General features: G+C 48.5%; 2 protein-coding genes across 2 annotated transcripts in view; both read right to left on the bottom strand.

The window, feature by feature from the left end:
* The window catches only part of NECAB2 (N-terminal EF-hand calcium binding protein 2), a 434,498-nt gene that overhangs the window by 86,263 nt on the left and 329,972 nt on the right, over positions 1 to 18,263 (bottom strand). The window lies entirely within an intron of this gene.
* MLYCD (malonyl-CoA decarboxylase) lies at positions 513 to 17,682 on the bottom strand. Its single transcript, XM_050775046.1, has 5 exons — positions 17,090 to 17,682; positions 9,385 to 9,497; positions 8,195 to 8,351; positions 4,380 to 4,529; positions 513 to 1,727 (listed from the first exon to the last, which is right to left on the bottom strand). The coding sequence occupies exons 1-5, from the start codon at positions 17,615 to 17,617 to the stop codon at positions 1,194 to 1,196; spliced, it is 1,482 nt and encodes a 493-aa protein (XP_050631003.1). The 5' UTR covers positions 17,618 to 17,682; the 3' UTR covers positions 513 to 1,193.

The raw sequence follows: 18,263 nt of genomic DNA, 5'->3' as shown, positions 1-18,263 counted from the left end.
GATCTGTCTGCCAATCCGAGGACAGGGCAGATGCGGACACGCGCACACAGACACACAAAGATGTGTGAGCACATGCAGACGTGCCCTGATACACACAGAGATGCTCGTGCACACGCACACAGATGTGCCCTGATACAGACGCTCGTGCACACACAGACGTGCCCTGATACACAGACGCTCGTGCACATGCACTCACACGTGCACTGATAGACACTTGTGCACACGCACACAGATGTGCCCTGATACACACAGAGATGCTCGTGCACATGCGCACAGACGTGCCCTGATAGACGCTCGTGCACACGCACACAGACGTGCCCTGATACACACACACACACAAACACACTCGCCTTCCTCCCACAAGCACAGTGATTGCCCCTTCCTTCATCTTTGTTCTCGTCCCACACACCCCAGACTCCTTCATCCCAAACTCCCCACAGGCTGGCTGGCTGATTCCAGCCTTCCCAGGTCTCTAATCTTAAAGATGACCACCATTACATAACCAGATGTTTAATGCTTTACAGAACAAACATGTTCTATACTGTGAAGTTCATTATGAACCTGAATCCCTGATCTTTAAAGCCTATCATTCAACTTATGCCTCAAGCAGCATTTTTGTGTTCCACGATTTAACTTACTACACACACGTTGTGCAAAGTCACAAACCTTTGCATACATTTATGAGCTTCAGAATTTAACTGGGAAGTGTAGCACAGTCCTTTATCCCTTTGCATTGCATGGTGAGAAATGGCTAAAGCAACCATCGCCGCATTGTTTTGTGAGCGCAAAGGAACACCTACTCTTATCTGGGCCACTCGCCCTGGTCCTTAGGAGGATGCCGGATCCCCCTGGGACGATAATGGCAGAGGCTGCACAGCTTCCTGAAGATGTAAGCACCACAGCACCAGCCCCGGGCAGGGAGCCAGGTCAAGGGCAACGAGAAATCTTCTGGAGACAGCACAGCAACCCACCTATCTGTGTGCACCCGCACCCACAACCGTCTTGCACTGGGCGCGTCTCGCCCAAGGCAAGGGAAGCTGAGGCCTGGCCTCACAGCGTGGCCTGGCTGTGGGCCAAGAACACAGTGAACTTTGGCTTTGCTTGGAAAACTCCTTCAGATATAAAACTCCCGGCCCCTCCTGAAAACGATCATTTTCTTAGCTGGGGCCCTGTGCTTTAGGAAAGGTTTACTGTCAGAGCTTGCTGTTCTTCTGAAACTGGGCCACTAGGCTGAGCACCTGCTCAGAGGCTTTGATGTTCTTGGAGCTGAGGTAGGAGGTGCTGTTGGGGCCCGTCTCCTCCAGGAAGTAGCGGTAGTTGGCCATGAGGCCGCAGGAGCCGGTGATGCCTTTGAGGCTCACATCCGCCATCCAGTTGATGCGCCACAGCACCGCCCCGTTCTGCAGGTGGAAGTTGGCCACGGGGTTCAGCGCGTAGCCGCGGTGCTTCTCTCCATACAGGTACCAGGCGCACAGCCTCATGAGCGGAGTCTGCAGCGCCCGCACCAGGGTCTCCGACTGCACCCACTCGCTGCTGCTGAGGAGGAGCTTGAGGGTCTCGTTAGTGGGGCCACCTGTGATCTCCGAGATTTCCTTACACTCCGAATCTGTGAAGAGTTCATTCCTCCCGTGATCCTTCACTTGCGAGTTCAGAAGCCCCAGAAGCCATTTGGTGAATCCAGGTATAGGTGACAGACTCGAAAACACTCCAAGGTGAGGAAACTCTCGCTGTAAAGCATGGTTGGGGTGGAAGGGAAGGCGGAGAAAACACACAAATTCAGCAGGTACACTACCAACAGATGAGCACCTCTCAACCTACGGCTCATATGCTGCTGTGTAGTGGTCACAGTGACATTTGGTACATGTTATTTATCTTCTTTCAAGGAACTGTTTTTTGTTTCTTAGAGTCAGGGTCTTGCTCTATTTCCCTGGCTGGAGTGCAGTGGCGTCATCATGGCTCACTGCAGCCTCCATCTCCCGAGTCCAAGCCATCTCCTGCCTCGGCCTGCTGAGTAGCTGGGACCACAGGCGCGCGCCACCAGGCCCAGCAGGAAATATTTATCAGGAACCTGATGTGTGCCAGACCCTGGAGGCATCCTGACTCCCCGAGGCAGGGCGTCTCCGTCTCCACATCCCTTCTCATGTCGGCAAAACCGAGACTAGAGTGCTGGGGGACTTGCCTAAAACCAGACAGCTGGCCAGTGGGGAGTGGGGCTTGGTGCACCGCAGCTACTCACTGCAGACCTTGTCTTTCTCGTACACCGTGCTCCTCCCATGGCCACCTGTCAGGCCCCAGAAGCTGCTCTGTTGCTGGGCACACGAGTGGCCAGGGACTGATGAGTGAGCGACGAGCTGCCCAGCCACACCACAGTGGGTGCAGAACGGGGTAGAGGAGGATGAGGGGGACGCTGCAGGTATCTCTCCATATCACATGACACGGTTCAATCGTTATTGTTCCAACTAGGTAGAGATCTCATGATCATTTCCAACAACCCACTACTTTCGGATTATAAACCTAATATATGCTCACTATAGCTTTTTTTTTTTTTTTTTTTTTTTTTTGGAGTGCAAAAAAAATTAATGACGAGAACTACAGGCGCCCGCCACCTCGCCCGGCTAGTTTTTTGTAAAGTATAAAAGCCATCATCTCCTGACCTTGTGACTCGGCCTCCCCACTACATTGACAGAAAAACTACTCTCAATAGTCTGCTAAAGCAAACTCCTGGTGTTTCCTGATGTGATTTTTGTATGGGTGAGACACTTATTTTATATTTTGCATTATGAATTTATATCGTGAGCATTTTCTCATTATCATTTAAAATTCAAAAACACAGAATTTTAACCACAGAGTAATATGAAAAGAGAAGACTATTAGGATTTTCCTCACCATGTTCCTCTCATTGGGCATTCGTGGTAGCTCTCGGATTTTTTGCCTTTTATTATTATTTTTTTTTGAGACAGTCTTGCTCCCAGGCTGGAGTGCAATGGTGCAATCTTGGCTCACTGCAACCTCCGCCTCCTGGGTTCAAGTGATTTTCCTGCCTCAGCCTCCCGAGTAGCTGGGACTACAGGCATGCGCCACCATGCCTAATTTTTGTACTTTTAGTAGAGACAGGGGTTTTACCACATTGGCCAGGCTGGTCTCGAACTCCTGACCCCAAGTGATCCGCCTGCCTCAGCTGGGATTGCAGGCGTGAGCCACTGCGCCCACCTGTGTTTGCTTTTGTAAACCCTGACGAGCGCCTCCATGCAGAGAGGCCATTCGTTCCCTTCTAGACCCCCTTTGAGGACTTCTAGGCAGCTGCCCAGGGGCAGGTAACTGGCACCCTCAGGACAGCGGCTGGGCTAAGGCCTAACTCCCCTGAATCCTGGGATATGCTCCTCCTCTTCCTGCCTTCCTTACCCTGCTACATTTCCCCACCCCACCCTGCTCATCACCACCCTCAGCGAAGACAGAGGAACGAGGAAACTGGGAAGGAGCTGTGGCTTATTGTTGCCCGGGGGGAAACATGGCGGCGTGGTAATGAAGCCCATACGCAGCTGAATCCTGAGGGCTTCAATTTGAAACTGATTATGAATTTACTAGGAGCATGTAAACGTTCCCACTCCACACTGTCGTCCTCGAAGGGCTCTGCTGCAGCCAACTGCAGCCCCCAACGCAGAGAACACCCTGCTCAGAGCCACTCACTAGCAAACATCTAGCTACTGCACCTAATCATTAGATTCTACTCATTGGAATTTATCTAAGCCCCTGATGAGGTTGGTGGTTTTTGAAAGCCTAGGCCCAGAGTGAACATCAATATTTCTGATGTAGGATGGTGCATGTGTTTTTCACAGGGCAGCCAAGAAAGGGGAGTTAGATCAAAACTAAGCTGATGCATTTACCTTCGAGCTGTCTGGTCTCACCTCAGCACTCCCTCGCAGGCCATGAGAAGGCCCATGCTAACAGCATGTCACGTGTCAGAGGCCCTGAGAGTGTGGGCAGGGGCAGGGGGGAGGACAGGCATGGCAGGATGACCATCAGCTATGCCATCTGGCTGGGACACTTCAGAGTGACACTTACACCAGGACGACACATGAAATCAAGAGTATCCTGGGCAGGTCAGAATGAGGTCGCCCTAGAGAGCTGATGACCTCAGAACACAAGTGCATCTTGCAGGAGGCTGGGCCGGAGGCCTCTCTCAGCATCATTCTCATCTCTCTGGGAGACTCATGGCTCCTAGGAGTTGCTGAGGGGCCTCTGGCACTTGTTCTACTCCCTGATGCTCCCTTTAGCTTCTGTCTTCATCCATGTCCTTCGTGGCAGCTGACACCCCACGAGTTCACGGACCTGACCACACGGAAGCCAAGTGTGACCGGGGCTCCCTGCGCGGCGCTTACCTGCAACTCCTTGACGACTCGCTTTATGAGGAATGTTCCCAGCTCCACCCCTTGGAGTCCCTGCTGGGTCAAACTGATGGAATAAAAGATCGCAGCAGCAATTCTGTTCTTCTCTTCCGTTTCTGATGGAGGACATTCCTTCACGATTGCCTGGAAAACACCAACGATGGTTCTAAGGTTGGCCTGGCCACTCTGCAGCCCACATGGCAACCCTGTCGCTGGGACCAGAAGACAATTCTCAGAGCACTGGAAGAGCTGGAAGAGACCTCGGCTCCCCGACTGGGGTGTAGGCTATGGAGCCTAAAAGCTGCCCTGTTTCGAAAACTCTCTGGAGGAGGCAACTCCACAGCTTCCCTGGGGGTCCTCGGTGCTGCATCGTTTCTACCATTTTGAAATTTTCATGCAAACTTTGCTGAAGAGCGATGTATGTCCCTTTCTGTCTCTTTTAGGCCTCTGTGCAAACAAAAACTTGCTCCGTAACTCCTGCCAACACTCAGCGGTAACACACGGATCCTCGAGACCAAACAGCTCCAGTTCCTTCGGCTTCTCCTAAAGGGCTGATGTTTCCCACCACTGAATTGCTTTTCTTCCTTTTCTCTGAACCCTAGGTTTTTCAAATTGCTCAAGAGGCCATATGCAGTCCTATATACTTTTCTTTTAGGAAATATACCTTTGTTTGACTTTCTCATGTACCTTTTGGGTTTCATGCCATCTTTGTTTTTCCTAAACAGTAACACAGACGTCCCGGCGAGGCATTCTAAGAAACGAGCTAGACTGGGAAGTCGCTTAGCTGAAATCTGAGTTTACTGCCTCTCATTCTGATGGCAGCGTTTTCTAATCCCTAATACTCTGAAGCATAATCCTTAATACTCCAAAGCTCACTGGATAACAGTGGAATAGCAGGGGGCTACTTTTTCATTTGCTTTGAAGCAGGTTACACCAGCTTACTTTTGAAGAACCCATGTAAACTATTTTAACTTCTACCAGCTACCTTCGATTCTGGAAGTGGGAGTGTTTAGCTTAGACCACATAGATGAGGTCTGGTAGTCAGTCCAGGAACTTTCTGAAATAGTGTATGGAATGTGTGAGTCTATGCATATCTGTCCTGAGGAAAACGCCCTCAGTGTTTTTCCCTTCAGATTCTTAATAGGGTCAGTGACTCCTACAAAGTGAAGAAACACTGCTGTGAGGAAATGGGGAGAGCTCATGACAAGAAGGACACATCCTCTAAGGACCGAGAGGGGCCCGCTGTCCCGCACCGTGCTCTATGGAAGAGCTCTGTGGTTCACAGAACAGAACTCCCTTCACATCACTCCCAGGCTTATCTCCTTTTTTTTTTTTTTTGAGACGGAGTCTTGCTCTGTCGCCCTGGCTGGAGTACAGCAGCACGATCTCGGCTCACTGCAACCTCTGCCTACTGACAAGTGATTCTTGTTTGTGCCTCAGACACCCAAGTAGCTGGGACTACAGGCGCACACCACTACACCGGCTAATTTTTGTATTTTTAGTAGAGACGGGGTTTCACTATGTTGGCCAGGCTGGTCTGGAACTCCTGACCTCAGGTGATCCGGCTGCCTTGGCCTCCTGGAGTGCTGGGATTCCAGGCCTGAGCCGCCGTGCCCGGTTCTCCTTTGTTTTTTAAGAAGTCTGTAAGTTATCTTGTGATTCCTTATGCAAAAATCCCAGCAATCTTTTTTTAAAGTTTTCAAAATAAAAACAAAACTTTCTTCAGTTATACGAGTGAGGTATATGTAATGTCAAAGAGGCAAAAAGAATTGTAAGGCAAAGTGAATAAAACAAAAAGAGGCCAAAAAAAAAAAAAAAAAAAAAAAAAACCATGCATGAAGAAAAAATAACAAATTACTCCAAAATCTAATCCCCATGCCTGTTGCTGCTGCTCTTTTGATGAACACCTTTCCAGGCTGTCTCAGAGGCTCTCAGTATGCACACAAATGTACACAGGACTGCGCACCCATACACATTTTCACGTGCCCAAATGCATATGCTCAATTTACACATAAGGAAGGCATCTCCCCTCAGAGTCAGGACGTGAGCTGGGTCTGAATTCCAGTTCCACCCTTACTTGCTCTATGATCATAGGTAAGTTACAGATGTTCCCCTAAGCCTCAGTTTTCTCATAGTAATACCTAAATCAGCCAGGCGCAGTGGCTCACACCTATAATCCCAGCACTTTCGGAGGCCAAGGACGGCAGATCACCTGAGGTCAGGAGTTCGAGACCAGCCTGGCCAACATGGTGAAACCCTGTCTCTGCTAAAAATACAAAAACATTAGTCAGGCATGGTGGCACATGCCTGTAATCCCAGCTACTCAGGACGCTAAGGCAGGAGAATCGCTTGTACCTGGGAGGCAGAGGTTGCAGTGAGCCGAGATAGCACCATTGCACTCCAGCCTGGGCAAGAAGAGAGAAACTTTGTTTAAAACAAACAAACAAACAAACAAAAAACACCTAAATCACAGGATGCTCTGAACAGTAACACACAAAATGTGCTTCACAGACTGACAAGCACAGAGCATATACTCAACAGATTTTATTAATATTATTCATAAGACCACACCACACACAAGCTACTGTGTAAACCTGAACTTCTACTCGACAATAGGTCAAGGCTGGTTTTCCATGTCAAAATATAAACCCACATCAATATTTAAACACATGTACAGATATCCGATGTACGTGAGGCCGCGCCATGTGTCTACACCGCCCTCCTGGAGCCCATTCTCTCCTGATGGGCCCTCGGATATCATCTCCAGCCTTTCAAACTGTCAGCAATGCTGCAAAGAACAGCCATCTGACTCTCAGGGCTGAGAATCTCCCCAGGAGAAGTTCCTAAGAGTGGACTTTTTAGGCCAGGAGGAATGCACATTCTGAATTTTCATCCATGTTGCCAAACTGCCCTCAGAGAAGTCAGAATGGCCCCTAGTCGCACCAACAGGACGTTGGAGTGTGACTCTTTCACACACAAACGTTGTAAGGGAATGTGTTTCTCCTTGGTGATCAGGAACGTCTGCTCATATGCCCTACTCAACTTCTCTAACTTCTCAGCGGGACACCTGCTTAGGGCACTCACCTTGTGATGGGCCATCATCCACTTAGCTTCCTAACAGGCCCTCCTGTCCTCCTGGCCTAAGAAAACCTGCGCTGCCCCAGGGGTCTCATGCTCCCTGCCACCTGTCTTTAGCACTCCCATTTCCAGACCCTGCAATGTGGTCCCTGGTTCTTCTGCCCCTGTGGGCCTGCAGGAGCATTTCAGACATTGTTGCCAAACTCATCCAGGAGCAGAGCAGCTTGCCACAGGACGGGGCTATCAACCCCAAGTCCCATAACCTCCACTCGCCGGGGAGTGTCCTGGGCCCACATCAGGCATGAGAGATGTGTCTCTTTCAATTTTCTAATCAAGTATCTTTCAAAACTCCCCACAGGCACTTAACAAAAGCTGTAAAGGTGAACCATGTATGAACCAGGTATCCCGTCTCTTCTCCCTTCACAATTATTTTCTGCCTCACAAACACGTTCTGTGATAGACTTTAACTGTATCTCAACCTAAGATCAATGCAGCCAGATGAATGCTCTCCTTGCTCCATAACTGTCTTCCCGCTACACTTCTACACTCTACACCTACAAATCTGGAGATTTTATGTAACCAATTAAAAAGCCCAAAACCATTTATTTGGAAAAAAAAAAAAAAAAAAGAGGATAAAATCAAGTAAAAACAAAACAAAACAAAACAAAAACACGAGGGGCTCTGTGCTCTGTGGGGTGCCTATCTTGTCCCTGATTGACCATCGCAGGTACCTGGATGTTGCTGGAGATGTCACCAGTCAGTGCCACATGCAAAACAACCAGGGGCTCCCCAGGAGTTGAACAGTGAGAAAAGAAGTAACATCTTCTGTAGGGCCCAACGCGGCGCTTCATGTCCATCCAGTTTTTTACAGGATGCACAGCCTCAGCCCTGGGGCGAAATTTATAAAGAGATAAGACAAATGCATAATTCACAACTTAAGTAATGGTTGCTGACTCCTATTCATACTATTCATCTAAGTCAAACAAGTTCTTTAAATAGAGCTTTAATGGACTCTTCTGGAAGAGTCAAGGAAAGTCATTTTCATGAGAAACAGCACCCACTGAGAGGAACTACAGTGAATGACCATTTTACACACAAAACGGTGCTCCAATTTTAACCCCAGTTTTAAGAGGAGTTTGTGAGGCTCCGGGGAAGGATTCATGCAGATTTTCAGGTGAAACCTAATCAAATGCTTGGTGTCGAACACTGTGTCTTCTCTTTCCTCGGGATCTCCGTGAAGCCCTGTCAGCACTGCAAACACGGGGCTCATCTGGTGTCTTCTAGCAACCTCACCCCACTGCTATTTTGTTTTCAGCACGTGAAATGGCAGCAGGCACTGTCAGCCCTTTGAATTGGTTACATTTCAAATAGGACACTTTTCAAACCTTGGATTCCATGGGACAACTTGTAATGTGAAGACACCTACGTGCAAAGAGTCCCGGGTTGTGAGGCCACCATGACATGCTAGCCTGTGTGATACTGGGTCCTGGAGGTAACGCATGCTATAGCTTGTTTAGAGATTTTAACCCAGGGAAAAATCTTAACCACCAGGTGGGCCAAATGCTGTTTTGATTACGAATGCATATGCTTGGTCCAGTGAGTTTCTGCAACTCTGATCATGGGGTCTTGGGAAGAGAGAAAATGGGCGTGTTTGCTTTAAATAAGAGGACATAAATAAGAACCCACGCAGGTCCCTGACACACGCATCGGTTTCTCTTGGTGCCCCTTCCTCTTCCTCCATGATCTTAGTATCATGTGTGGTGACGGCCGCAGCATTTGCAAATACTGTGTTTGGATTTTATTAGACTTGAAATAAACTGTACATGTGAATGAAGATAGATTGGCTTTTAGCCAATATAAAACATACATAAATATACATGAAACATATATGTACAAAGCAAATGAAAACCTTAATACTTACTCACTAATTTTCTGAAGCACTTCACACGGTGAATGCCAGGTGACCCGTTCTAGGTTCAGGAACCCGGAGGAAAACCATTCTGAGAGCATTCCTTTCAGCACGCCATTCATTTCCTGAAAAAAGATAAAGCCCAGGCCTTCAATGGGCAACAGATCAAGCCCATCTCTGTGTTGTGGCCAGCACAGGGAATGAAAATGCTCAAGCAGACAACTGCGCAAGACGATTCTCCAAACAGCTTTTCCCGAGATTCCTCTGTGAGACTCTTATCTCAAACCGAGTCAGGCTTTCATTCAACACTCTATTTAGACTTAACTACTTCAGTCCGTAAGACCCCTGAATGGAAACAATTCAATTTGAACTAAGTTGCCTAAATCAAATAATATGTTCCAATGTGTTCACCATAGTGAGGATACTAATTATATCGAATTAACATAACAACGAAAGATGCTCTGTAAGGGAAAACTAAGACAGCAAGGGTGTCAGCAGCACTATCCTCATCCTCTTGGGAACCTTCTTTGATACGTCAAAACATTACTCCTACGTTTCCTAAAAAAAACAAGTACTTGGTCCAGGAGCCCTATTTTATCAACTGAGAGATGTACATTTTCATATTTTAACATCTCTCAAGTCAGGATGCAGCTTTTGAATGACGGCGGGTCACAGTCTAATTGGCAGCATTATTTTTTTTGAGAGATGGGGTCTCACTCTGTCACCCAGGCTGCAGTGCAATGGCATGAACACAGCTCACTACAGCCTTGACCTCCTGGGCTCACGTGATCCTCCTGTCTCAGCCCTCCAAGTAGCTGGGACTACAGGTGAGTTCCACCACGCCCGGGTAAATTTTTTTTGTATTCTTTTGTAGAAATGGGGTTTTGCCATATTGCCCGGGCTGATCTTGAGCTCCCGAGGTCAGGCAATCCACCTGCCTCGGCCTCTCAAAGTGCTGGGATTACAGGCACGAGCCACTGCGCCTCGCCATAACTGGCAGCATTTTAAATCTACCTTAGAGGGACATAATAGTATATGTGGCAACCAATGCATTTCAGAGGTGATGAAATTATCTTAATTTTGCTTCAATTATTTATATCTTTATTATCTCTTATCTACTTCCAAAAATGATGTGAATTGACTCGACCACCCAAGATATATTTGCACTGAAGCTTTTCCAGCAAGACCAGAACAGAAGGCCCTGAGCAGGAGCAGCGTTGTCTCGGTGTCGCCTGCACAGCCACAGCTTGTTGTTCTCCAATGGCTGTATCCTTTTCTTCCAAATTAACAGAAGCCTCGCTTTTCAGCTAGGGACACAGCTGTCCAGAATAAAGACTGCCCTGTGGCTGGGGGTAGCCATGTGACAGAGTTCTGGCCAATGAGGGGTAAGCAGAGGTCTCCTGCAGCCACTTTGGGGAACTTGGAAAGACAGCAGGAGCAAGCCCTTGGCCCATCTTTCTCTTTGTCCTTTCCACTGCAGACTGGAAGGCGGTGTGATGGCTGGCACTGGAGCAGCCATCTTGGGCTGCTTTGGAGATGAAGGTTTTTCTGGGCAGAGCGACAAGATTCAAGTCTGGATCCACCAAGAGCACCAAAGAGCAGAATCAGCTCTGGGCTGCCGACCTCCAGACTTTCACACGAGAGACAAACTTCTGTCATATTCAAATCACTGCTATTTTGGGTCTTTGTTACTCATATATTATGTATCAACAGATCCACTGAACATTATTGTTAAATAACAGTAAACATCTCAGGACATCTGATAAAAGAATGACCTTCTGAATCTCTCTATAAGGGTCATGAAGAACACAATGGGCAACACCTATAAAGAGTGGCTTTATAACAGCTATTTTCTTTTCTTTTCTTTTTTTTTTTTTTTTAGAGACGGAGTCTTGCTCTGTCACCCAGGCTGGAGTGCAGTGGTGCAATCTCAGCTCACTGCAACCTCTGTCTCCCAGGTTCAAGTGATTCTCCTGCCTCAGCTTCCAAATTTTATAAAATCATTTTACTTTTTAATTCCTGCTAAAGGGTGAAAGGACTCAGCACTTTGTCACCTGGGGAAGACTTGCAGGTTTTGGAATGGTGGCTCAGAGACGTTTTTGGAAGGAGGTGAGATCTCCCTTTACATGTTTAAGCACTAGGGCATGAAGGAGGCCACAAATTTGTTCTGTGTGACCCCATGGGGACTGGGAAAGTAAATCTAGACCGACTGGTGTAAGTGATGGACAGTCAGACATGGACTCAATTTAGTGTAAAGAGGAACTTTTGTTTTTTTTTTTTTTTTTTTTTTGAGACGGAGTCTGCTCTGTCGCCCAGGCTGGAGTGCAGTGGCCGGATCTCAGCTCACTGCAAGCTCCGCCTCCTGGGTTCACGCCATTCTCCTGCCTCAGCCTCCCGAGTAGCTGGGACTACAGGCGCCCGCCACCTCGCCCGGCTAGTTTTTTGTATTTTTTTTAGTAGAGACGGGGTTTCACCGTGTTAGCCAGGATGGTCTCGATCTCCTGACCTCGTGATCCGCCCGTCTCGGCCTCCCAAAGTGCTGGGATTACAGGCTTGAGCCACCGCGCCCGGCCAAGAGGAACTTTTGAATAGCGGGAGCTGTCCACAGAAGTCATCCTGGGAGACGGTGACCCTCAGCACTGGAAGTCACCAAGCACAGGTGGACAGAACTCAGCAGAGCTGTTTGAAAACAGACTTAAGCATTGGATAGGTGGCTGAACCAGACGATCTCTGCAATTCCTTTTAACTTTACATTCCATCACTGAATCTCCTTTACTTGGTTGTAAACTCCATAAAGGCAGGGTCCACTTCTGATTCATTTCTACGGTTCGCAAAGCGTTTACCAATAGATTGATATCAAATGAGAAACATGGAAAAATGGAACGAACGGTGATTAGTACGTAGCGGGAGGGGAGGATGAGAGAGACTGTTTGCTAGGTGTCACGGAATGGCCCTTTATAAAACTGTATTTTCTGCATTTGACTACAGCGGCTCTTAATCTTCCTGGGATCCTCTCACACTCTTGAGTATGTGTTAAAAACCACAGGCCCTGTCCCCAGAACATTGCAAACACATTAATAAAATTGGGCACCTGTTTTCCTGGGGTTCATGGACTCCTCTGATACTTACCTATGGACTATCCCAGGGGCCAGAAGGACTTCTGTACCCCAGGTTAGGAACAGATGAGCTGAGCTCTGTGTAAGAGGTACCGGCATCTCTCTTACATTCATGATAGGAAAAAAGCTGAAAATACCTAGTTTTACTATCAGTTCAATATTAATTATGAAAGAAATGGTTTGGCTGATGAAAGCTCCTCCCCTACAAATCTCTTCATTCTATTTTGGGCTCCTGACAGCTACAAAATGTGACACTGGGACACGAGAACTGGGAATCTGGGCTAAAGGTCAGAAGTCTCCGTTGCTCAGTTCTAACACCGGCAGCAGCTGCTCAGGCACGCCGCAAGGTTGCCGGGATACAAACACCACCAGGGAAAGAAGCCTCCGCGACTGTGCGTGCATTAATTCAGCCACCATTTATCACCAATACAAGACTGAGAAACACAACTGCTGGGAATATCCTGGTGATGCTAAGGGTAGCGACAGTTCTCAGTGTATTCTGCTGGAGTGCTTCTTATTTTTTTTTTTTTCAGAGGCAGGTCTTGCTATGTTGGCCAGGCTGAACTCCCGTGCTCAGCTGAACCTCGCAAGTAGCAGGGACTACAGGTGCGTGCCACTGCATCCAGCTCTGTGTATTCTGTATTGTTAATTCCATTGACTTGTATGACACTGTTTAGACCAGCCAACTTTTCCTTTTAAAAGATAAAATGGTTCCCTCTCTTTTGAAGCTCTATCAAGATCTGCTTATTTTGGTATGGAAGAAAAGTCACCTTCCCTTGCCCAGAAGCCCTGGGTTGGGGAAGGGAGTGGAAAGCCATGGATGAGGGTAGCACTGCAGAGGCTGAGAAACTTGGGGACAATTCCCACTCACATAAGCTTCCACTCCGCAGGTGTACACTTTATACTATGGATATACTTTCCTATCTCAAAATAAGTACCATTTAGCACAGCTAAGCACAGAATTTACTAGACCCAACAAAGAGTACTCTATTAACTAAAAGGCAGAGGATACACAAGGGTCTAGCATGGCCGGGTGGCTGTGGCAGTGGGAACCAGGTCCCTCTCTAGTGTCTGTGCCTCTGTTAAGGTTCGAACACCTCTCATTCCACCGAGGTCCAAACTGCCCATCAGGAACCCTTTCCACGAATTAAAGGCCAACCTCCCTTGAGTGCCCACAAACTGCTGAACCATGCTCAGACCTTCCCCTCTACTGGGGATTCGACTCGGTTTCACTGGGATTTCACCTCCAAGAAACTGAAGTCATCAACCAACTGGGCCTCTGGAGAAAAACAAAAAGCCTATAAACCACCACTCCCTAGACACATCACATCCTCATTCCCACACCTACCACACAACCACAGGGACACACATACCTACAAACTCCTCCACGTTTTGTGGCCACAAATCCAGGCATGGTAACAAACCTCCAAACTCACTTGGACCAGAGGAAAAGAACATTTTAAAAAGAAAGCACACAGCCGGGCACAGTGGTTCACACTTGTAATTCCAGCACTTTGGAAGGCCAAGACGGGCAGATCATCTGAGGTCAGGAGTTCGAGACCAGCCTGGCCAACATAGCAAAACTCCGTCTCTACTAAAAATACAAAAATTAGCCAGTAGTGTTGGCAAGTGCCTGTAATCCCAGCTACTCGGGAGACTGAGGTGGGAGAATAACTTGAACCCAGGAGGCGGAAGTTGAAGTGAGCCGAGATTGTGCTGCTGCACTACAGCCTGGGCAACAGAGCAAGACTCTGTCTCAAAAAAAAAAAAAAAAAAAAAAAATCAGATAAAAAAATAGATCACATAGGTTACAATATCAGATTCCAGTTGACAGTTTATATGTACAGAAAAATGTAACTCTATTCTCAGACTGATTTAAATGTTTAAATGACAGGGATTTAAAAAAAATTACACTTGGGCTCACACCGATCTATAATCCCAGCACTTGGGACTGGAGGATTGCTTGCTTGAGGCCAGAAGTTCAAGACCAGCCTGGGAAACACAACAAGATCCCATCTCTAAAAAAAAAACATAAACAACAAAACAAAAACCCATCTATATATATATATATATACACACACACACACACACACACACATATATATGTGTATATATGAGAAAACTACGCAGAGCAAGGGAAGGGGAAGGGAATTAACAGGTTCGGCTACTAACAGTTATATGCACTGAATGTAAGGTTGGGGTTTCTAGGTAAAGAAATGGAAGGGGCACAATAAAGCAATCACAAAAAGGCTCCTGCAGCCATTATGTCCTAACCATATGCAGAGGCAAAGATCAGGCTGCCATTATTCATTCTGTTTGATATCTCTGGTCCACAGGACTTCTGGCCTAATATTACAGAATGCAATGTATTTTTTTTCCCCTTATGTATATAGACAGCCTTGGTCAAAAAGCAAGAAATGTGTGAATGTCTGAGGACTCAGCAGCCTCTGTATTTCCCAGGGGCCAGCTCCTTTCTTTCAACAGTCAAGTCTGGATGTGAGTGTGTTCAGTCGTGTTCCTTCCCAACGATGTGATAACCAAGAGTTTTCCTGAGTGGGGAAGAACAAAAGGATGTATTCCACAACATCTCACAGAACCAGGGAATTCAGAATTGGACCGGATGTGAGAAATCAACGAGGGACAAAGCTGGCCAGTGTCTGATAGGAGGACCCTCCCAGCTGGGAAGAAACCTTTCCAGCCCTTCGTGGCTTCCTTCCAGGCTCAAAAATCTACGACAGAGTGTGGGGCAGTCTCACCTCCACATAAATGCTGAATGATTAGTGTGTCAAGTATGTCTCATGCCAGGGCACCCAGGAATCTATTGCAATGACTCATTCATCACTCTGCTATGCAAGAAATTTAAGATAAGTTTCCCAGTTTTCGAGGAGCTGATCACTTACGTGGGGGGATGATATATTGCCAAGTACTATGTGCAAGTGTGGATCAGAAAAGCTCAGCTATTCAGACCGGGCTTGAGACCAGAACATGACGATTCAACACGGTAAGAATTCTTGAGTGATTTCATGTCATGCAATTAGCAACTGTGGGCTTTCTGTCTGAGAATCTTATGGCCAAAGATGCCTGGCCCTCAGTAACAGCACTGTAAATTAACCAGCTATCATGGGGAATCAAATCATGGCCACTGTTGTCACTCTTGACATTAATCCCATACTTAATTATGCCCGATTTTATGCATCTAAGTAGCCAAAAAAGGTAAGAAAGTTTCTAATAAACATCTGATTAACTCACACAGTAAGACAGTGATACAGCATAGGGCAAAGAACCCTGGATTTGGGTGGGTGATCAGCAAGAGTTTTTTGCTCTGAATTTAAGGACAAGTCACACAACCTGAGCATCTTCTCCTTTACTGTAAAAGGGATACGTGTTATCACCCACGTAAGACTGAAGGAATGAAAATGAAACTATTAAACCAGTATTAGAGTTCTTAAATGGGTCAGGTCATAACCACTCAATCGTTCAATTTTTTTTTTTTTTTAACTCCAACTGTACATAACAAACTTCTGAATGTCCAAAACTTCCTGAAACATTTACATCATTTTTCATTAATTAAAAGGGCAGGTTAAGCCTGGGCAAAATGGTGAAACGCACCCTCTACAAAAAAATAACAAAAATTAGCCGGGCATGTGGCCTGCGCCTGTAGTTCCAGCTACTCAGGAGGCTGAAGTGGGAAGACTGCTTGAGCCTGGGGAAGTCGAGGCTGCAGTGAGCCGTGAAAGCACCACTGTACTCCAGCCTAGGGAACAGAGTGAGACCCTATCTCAAAAAAAAAAAAAAAAAAAAAAAAAAAAGAAAAGAAAAAAAAAAAAAGGGGGGGGCAGGCAGTGTTTCGCCGTATTTAATACTAACAATATAAAAGGACAGTATATGCTTTAGGCCTTCTTTCGGGTCATAATCATTTAAATCTCAAAGTCTGTATCTGCATCTAACACGAATGAACTGTGCTAATGCCTGATTACCTCAAGTCAACTCAGAATCATCACAGTAAGTACCGAACTCAGGGTGTTAAATGTCCTCCCAAAAGTCACGGAGCACAGAGAAGGCCAGAAGCCATGGAGACTCCGGAGTGGTGCTGGTGGTGACCTTGAGTCCTATTTACCTTTGTGTATTTCACAGGACTTCTCAGGACAATGTCTCACACATAGCGGGTGCCCAATTAACCTCTGAAACACTATTCAGGGTCTCAGAAGGCTGCCTGATGCTCAGCCTGATGCTCAAGTTCAGGTATACCACATAGATGAAACACTTTAATCAGCTACAACAATTAAAAAAGAGACTGTAGAGCACACACTAATCAGGTACGGGAGGCGACAGTTACCTTCAAGGCCACCAAATGCTGAGTATTTAGTAAACACTATACAAGTGAGGACTTCAAGGACAGACTGGAGGGAGGCGGGGGTGTGCTCTGACGAGGCCGGGACTCAGCGTGGGAAGGGGAGAGTTGGTGAGCTGTAACTGCGGGCGAAGTGAGCGTGGTTTCAGGCAGGGAAGGTGGGGTGTGTGGGGCTTGGAGGGGGCAAATGAGGACTACTCGAGGAGGGCGGCCAGTCCGCGCTGCCGGGGGGTCGAGGGCGGCCCCTTACCCGGACGTCCGGCCCCTCCACCAGCTTGAGGGCCTGAGCCTCGAGCAGGTCGGCCCGCAGCTGCACCAGGAAGCGCACGCCGCCGTCCAGCTTGCTGATGTGGTGGAAGAGGCCGCGGTAGCGCGGCACCAGCGCGTAGCGCAGCCGGTCCTCGGCCTGCAGCAGCACCGCCGCCTCCCGCTGCTGCTGGCGCAGCTGGAGCACGCCGGCGCTCTGCTCCGCCACCTGGCCGTGGTCCACGCCGAAGCCCCGCGCCAGGCGGCCCAGCAGCTCGGCCCGCTCGGCTGTCTCGGCCAGCCCGCCGTAGAAGCTCACGAAGTCCGCGCACTGACCCTCGGCGGGCGCCGGTGTTTTCTCGCGCAGCTCGTAGGCCGGTGTCGGCGGCACCGCGCGGCGCAGCAGCTCGTCCATGGCCCGCTCCAGGGCGCCAGTCGCCTGCCCGCTAGCCAGCCGGGGCCCGGGCGGCCGCGGGGTAAACCGCAGCGGGAGGAGACGCCTGGCCGTCAAGCCTGGCCCGAGGCCTCGCATGGTGCCGAAAACAGCTGCCGAAGGGGAGCGCAGCCGCCGCTGCCGCGCTTCCGGCTTCCGGCTTCCGGCGCACACTGGCCCCATTGGCCGAGGCCGGGGGCCGGGATGGGGAGGCGGCCAATTGGAGGGCGGGGCGGCGGGGCGAGGCGGCGGGGGCGGAGCGGCTCTGGCGGAGGCCCTAGGCCAAGTGTGGCTAAAGGTTACCGGCCCGCGGCGGGGGTGCTTCGGTGCCTCCTCCGGCTCAGCTGGCGGCTTGTCCTCTGGTCCTAACACCTGGCCGCCTAAAGGCACCGGCCCAGCCCCTCCTCTCTTCCCCGACCGCACTGCACAAGTGCCGCCTCCTCTCTAGATCTGAGCGCCTCCGGCCTCCAGGTGCATCAGAGTCACCTGGGAACTCCTGTACTCGAGGATTCCTGGGCTCTGAAATCAGAATCCTAGAGATTCAGATTCAGTGTCTGGCAGGAGCCAAAGAATCTGCGTGCTTAAAGGTGTTTGTGGCAATCCTGTAGCCTTTGTTTGACCCCTGCCTAGGCACTCAGCATTCGCGTCAGGGTCTTCTTACACAGATGACTCCCAGAGCCACAGAGGTTGGAGGGGTGTGTGTGTGTGGAGAGAGAGAGAATATGTCTATGTGTAGGCATGTATA

The sequence above is a fragment of the Macaca thibetana genome, chromosome 20, assembly GCF_024542745.1.
Source record: "Macaca thibetana thibetana isolate TM-01 chromosome 20, ASM2454274v1, whole genome shotgun sequence".
Taxonomy (NCBI): Eukaryota; Metazoa; Chordata; class Mammalia; order Primates; family Cercopithecidae; genus Macaca; species Macaca thibetana.
The sequence above is the reverse complement of the archived record's forward strand: the minus strand, read 5'-3'. Positions and strand labels throughout refer to the sequence as shown.

Coding starts and splice junctions, on each gene's coding strand:
- MLYCD (XM_050775046.1), bottom strand. CDS start 17,617: ATGCGAGGCCTCGGGCCAGGCTTGACGGCCAGGCGTCTCCTCCCGCTG. Junction 4,530..8,194: donor ACATCTCCAGCAACATCCAG/GTACCTGCGATG, acceptor GGTGTTTTCCAG/GCAATCGTGAAGGAATGTCC. Junction 1,728..4,379: donor GAGTCGTCAAGGAGTTGCAG/GTAAGCGCCGCG, acceptor CATGCTTTACAG/CGAGAGTTTCCTCACCTTGG.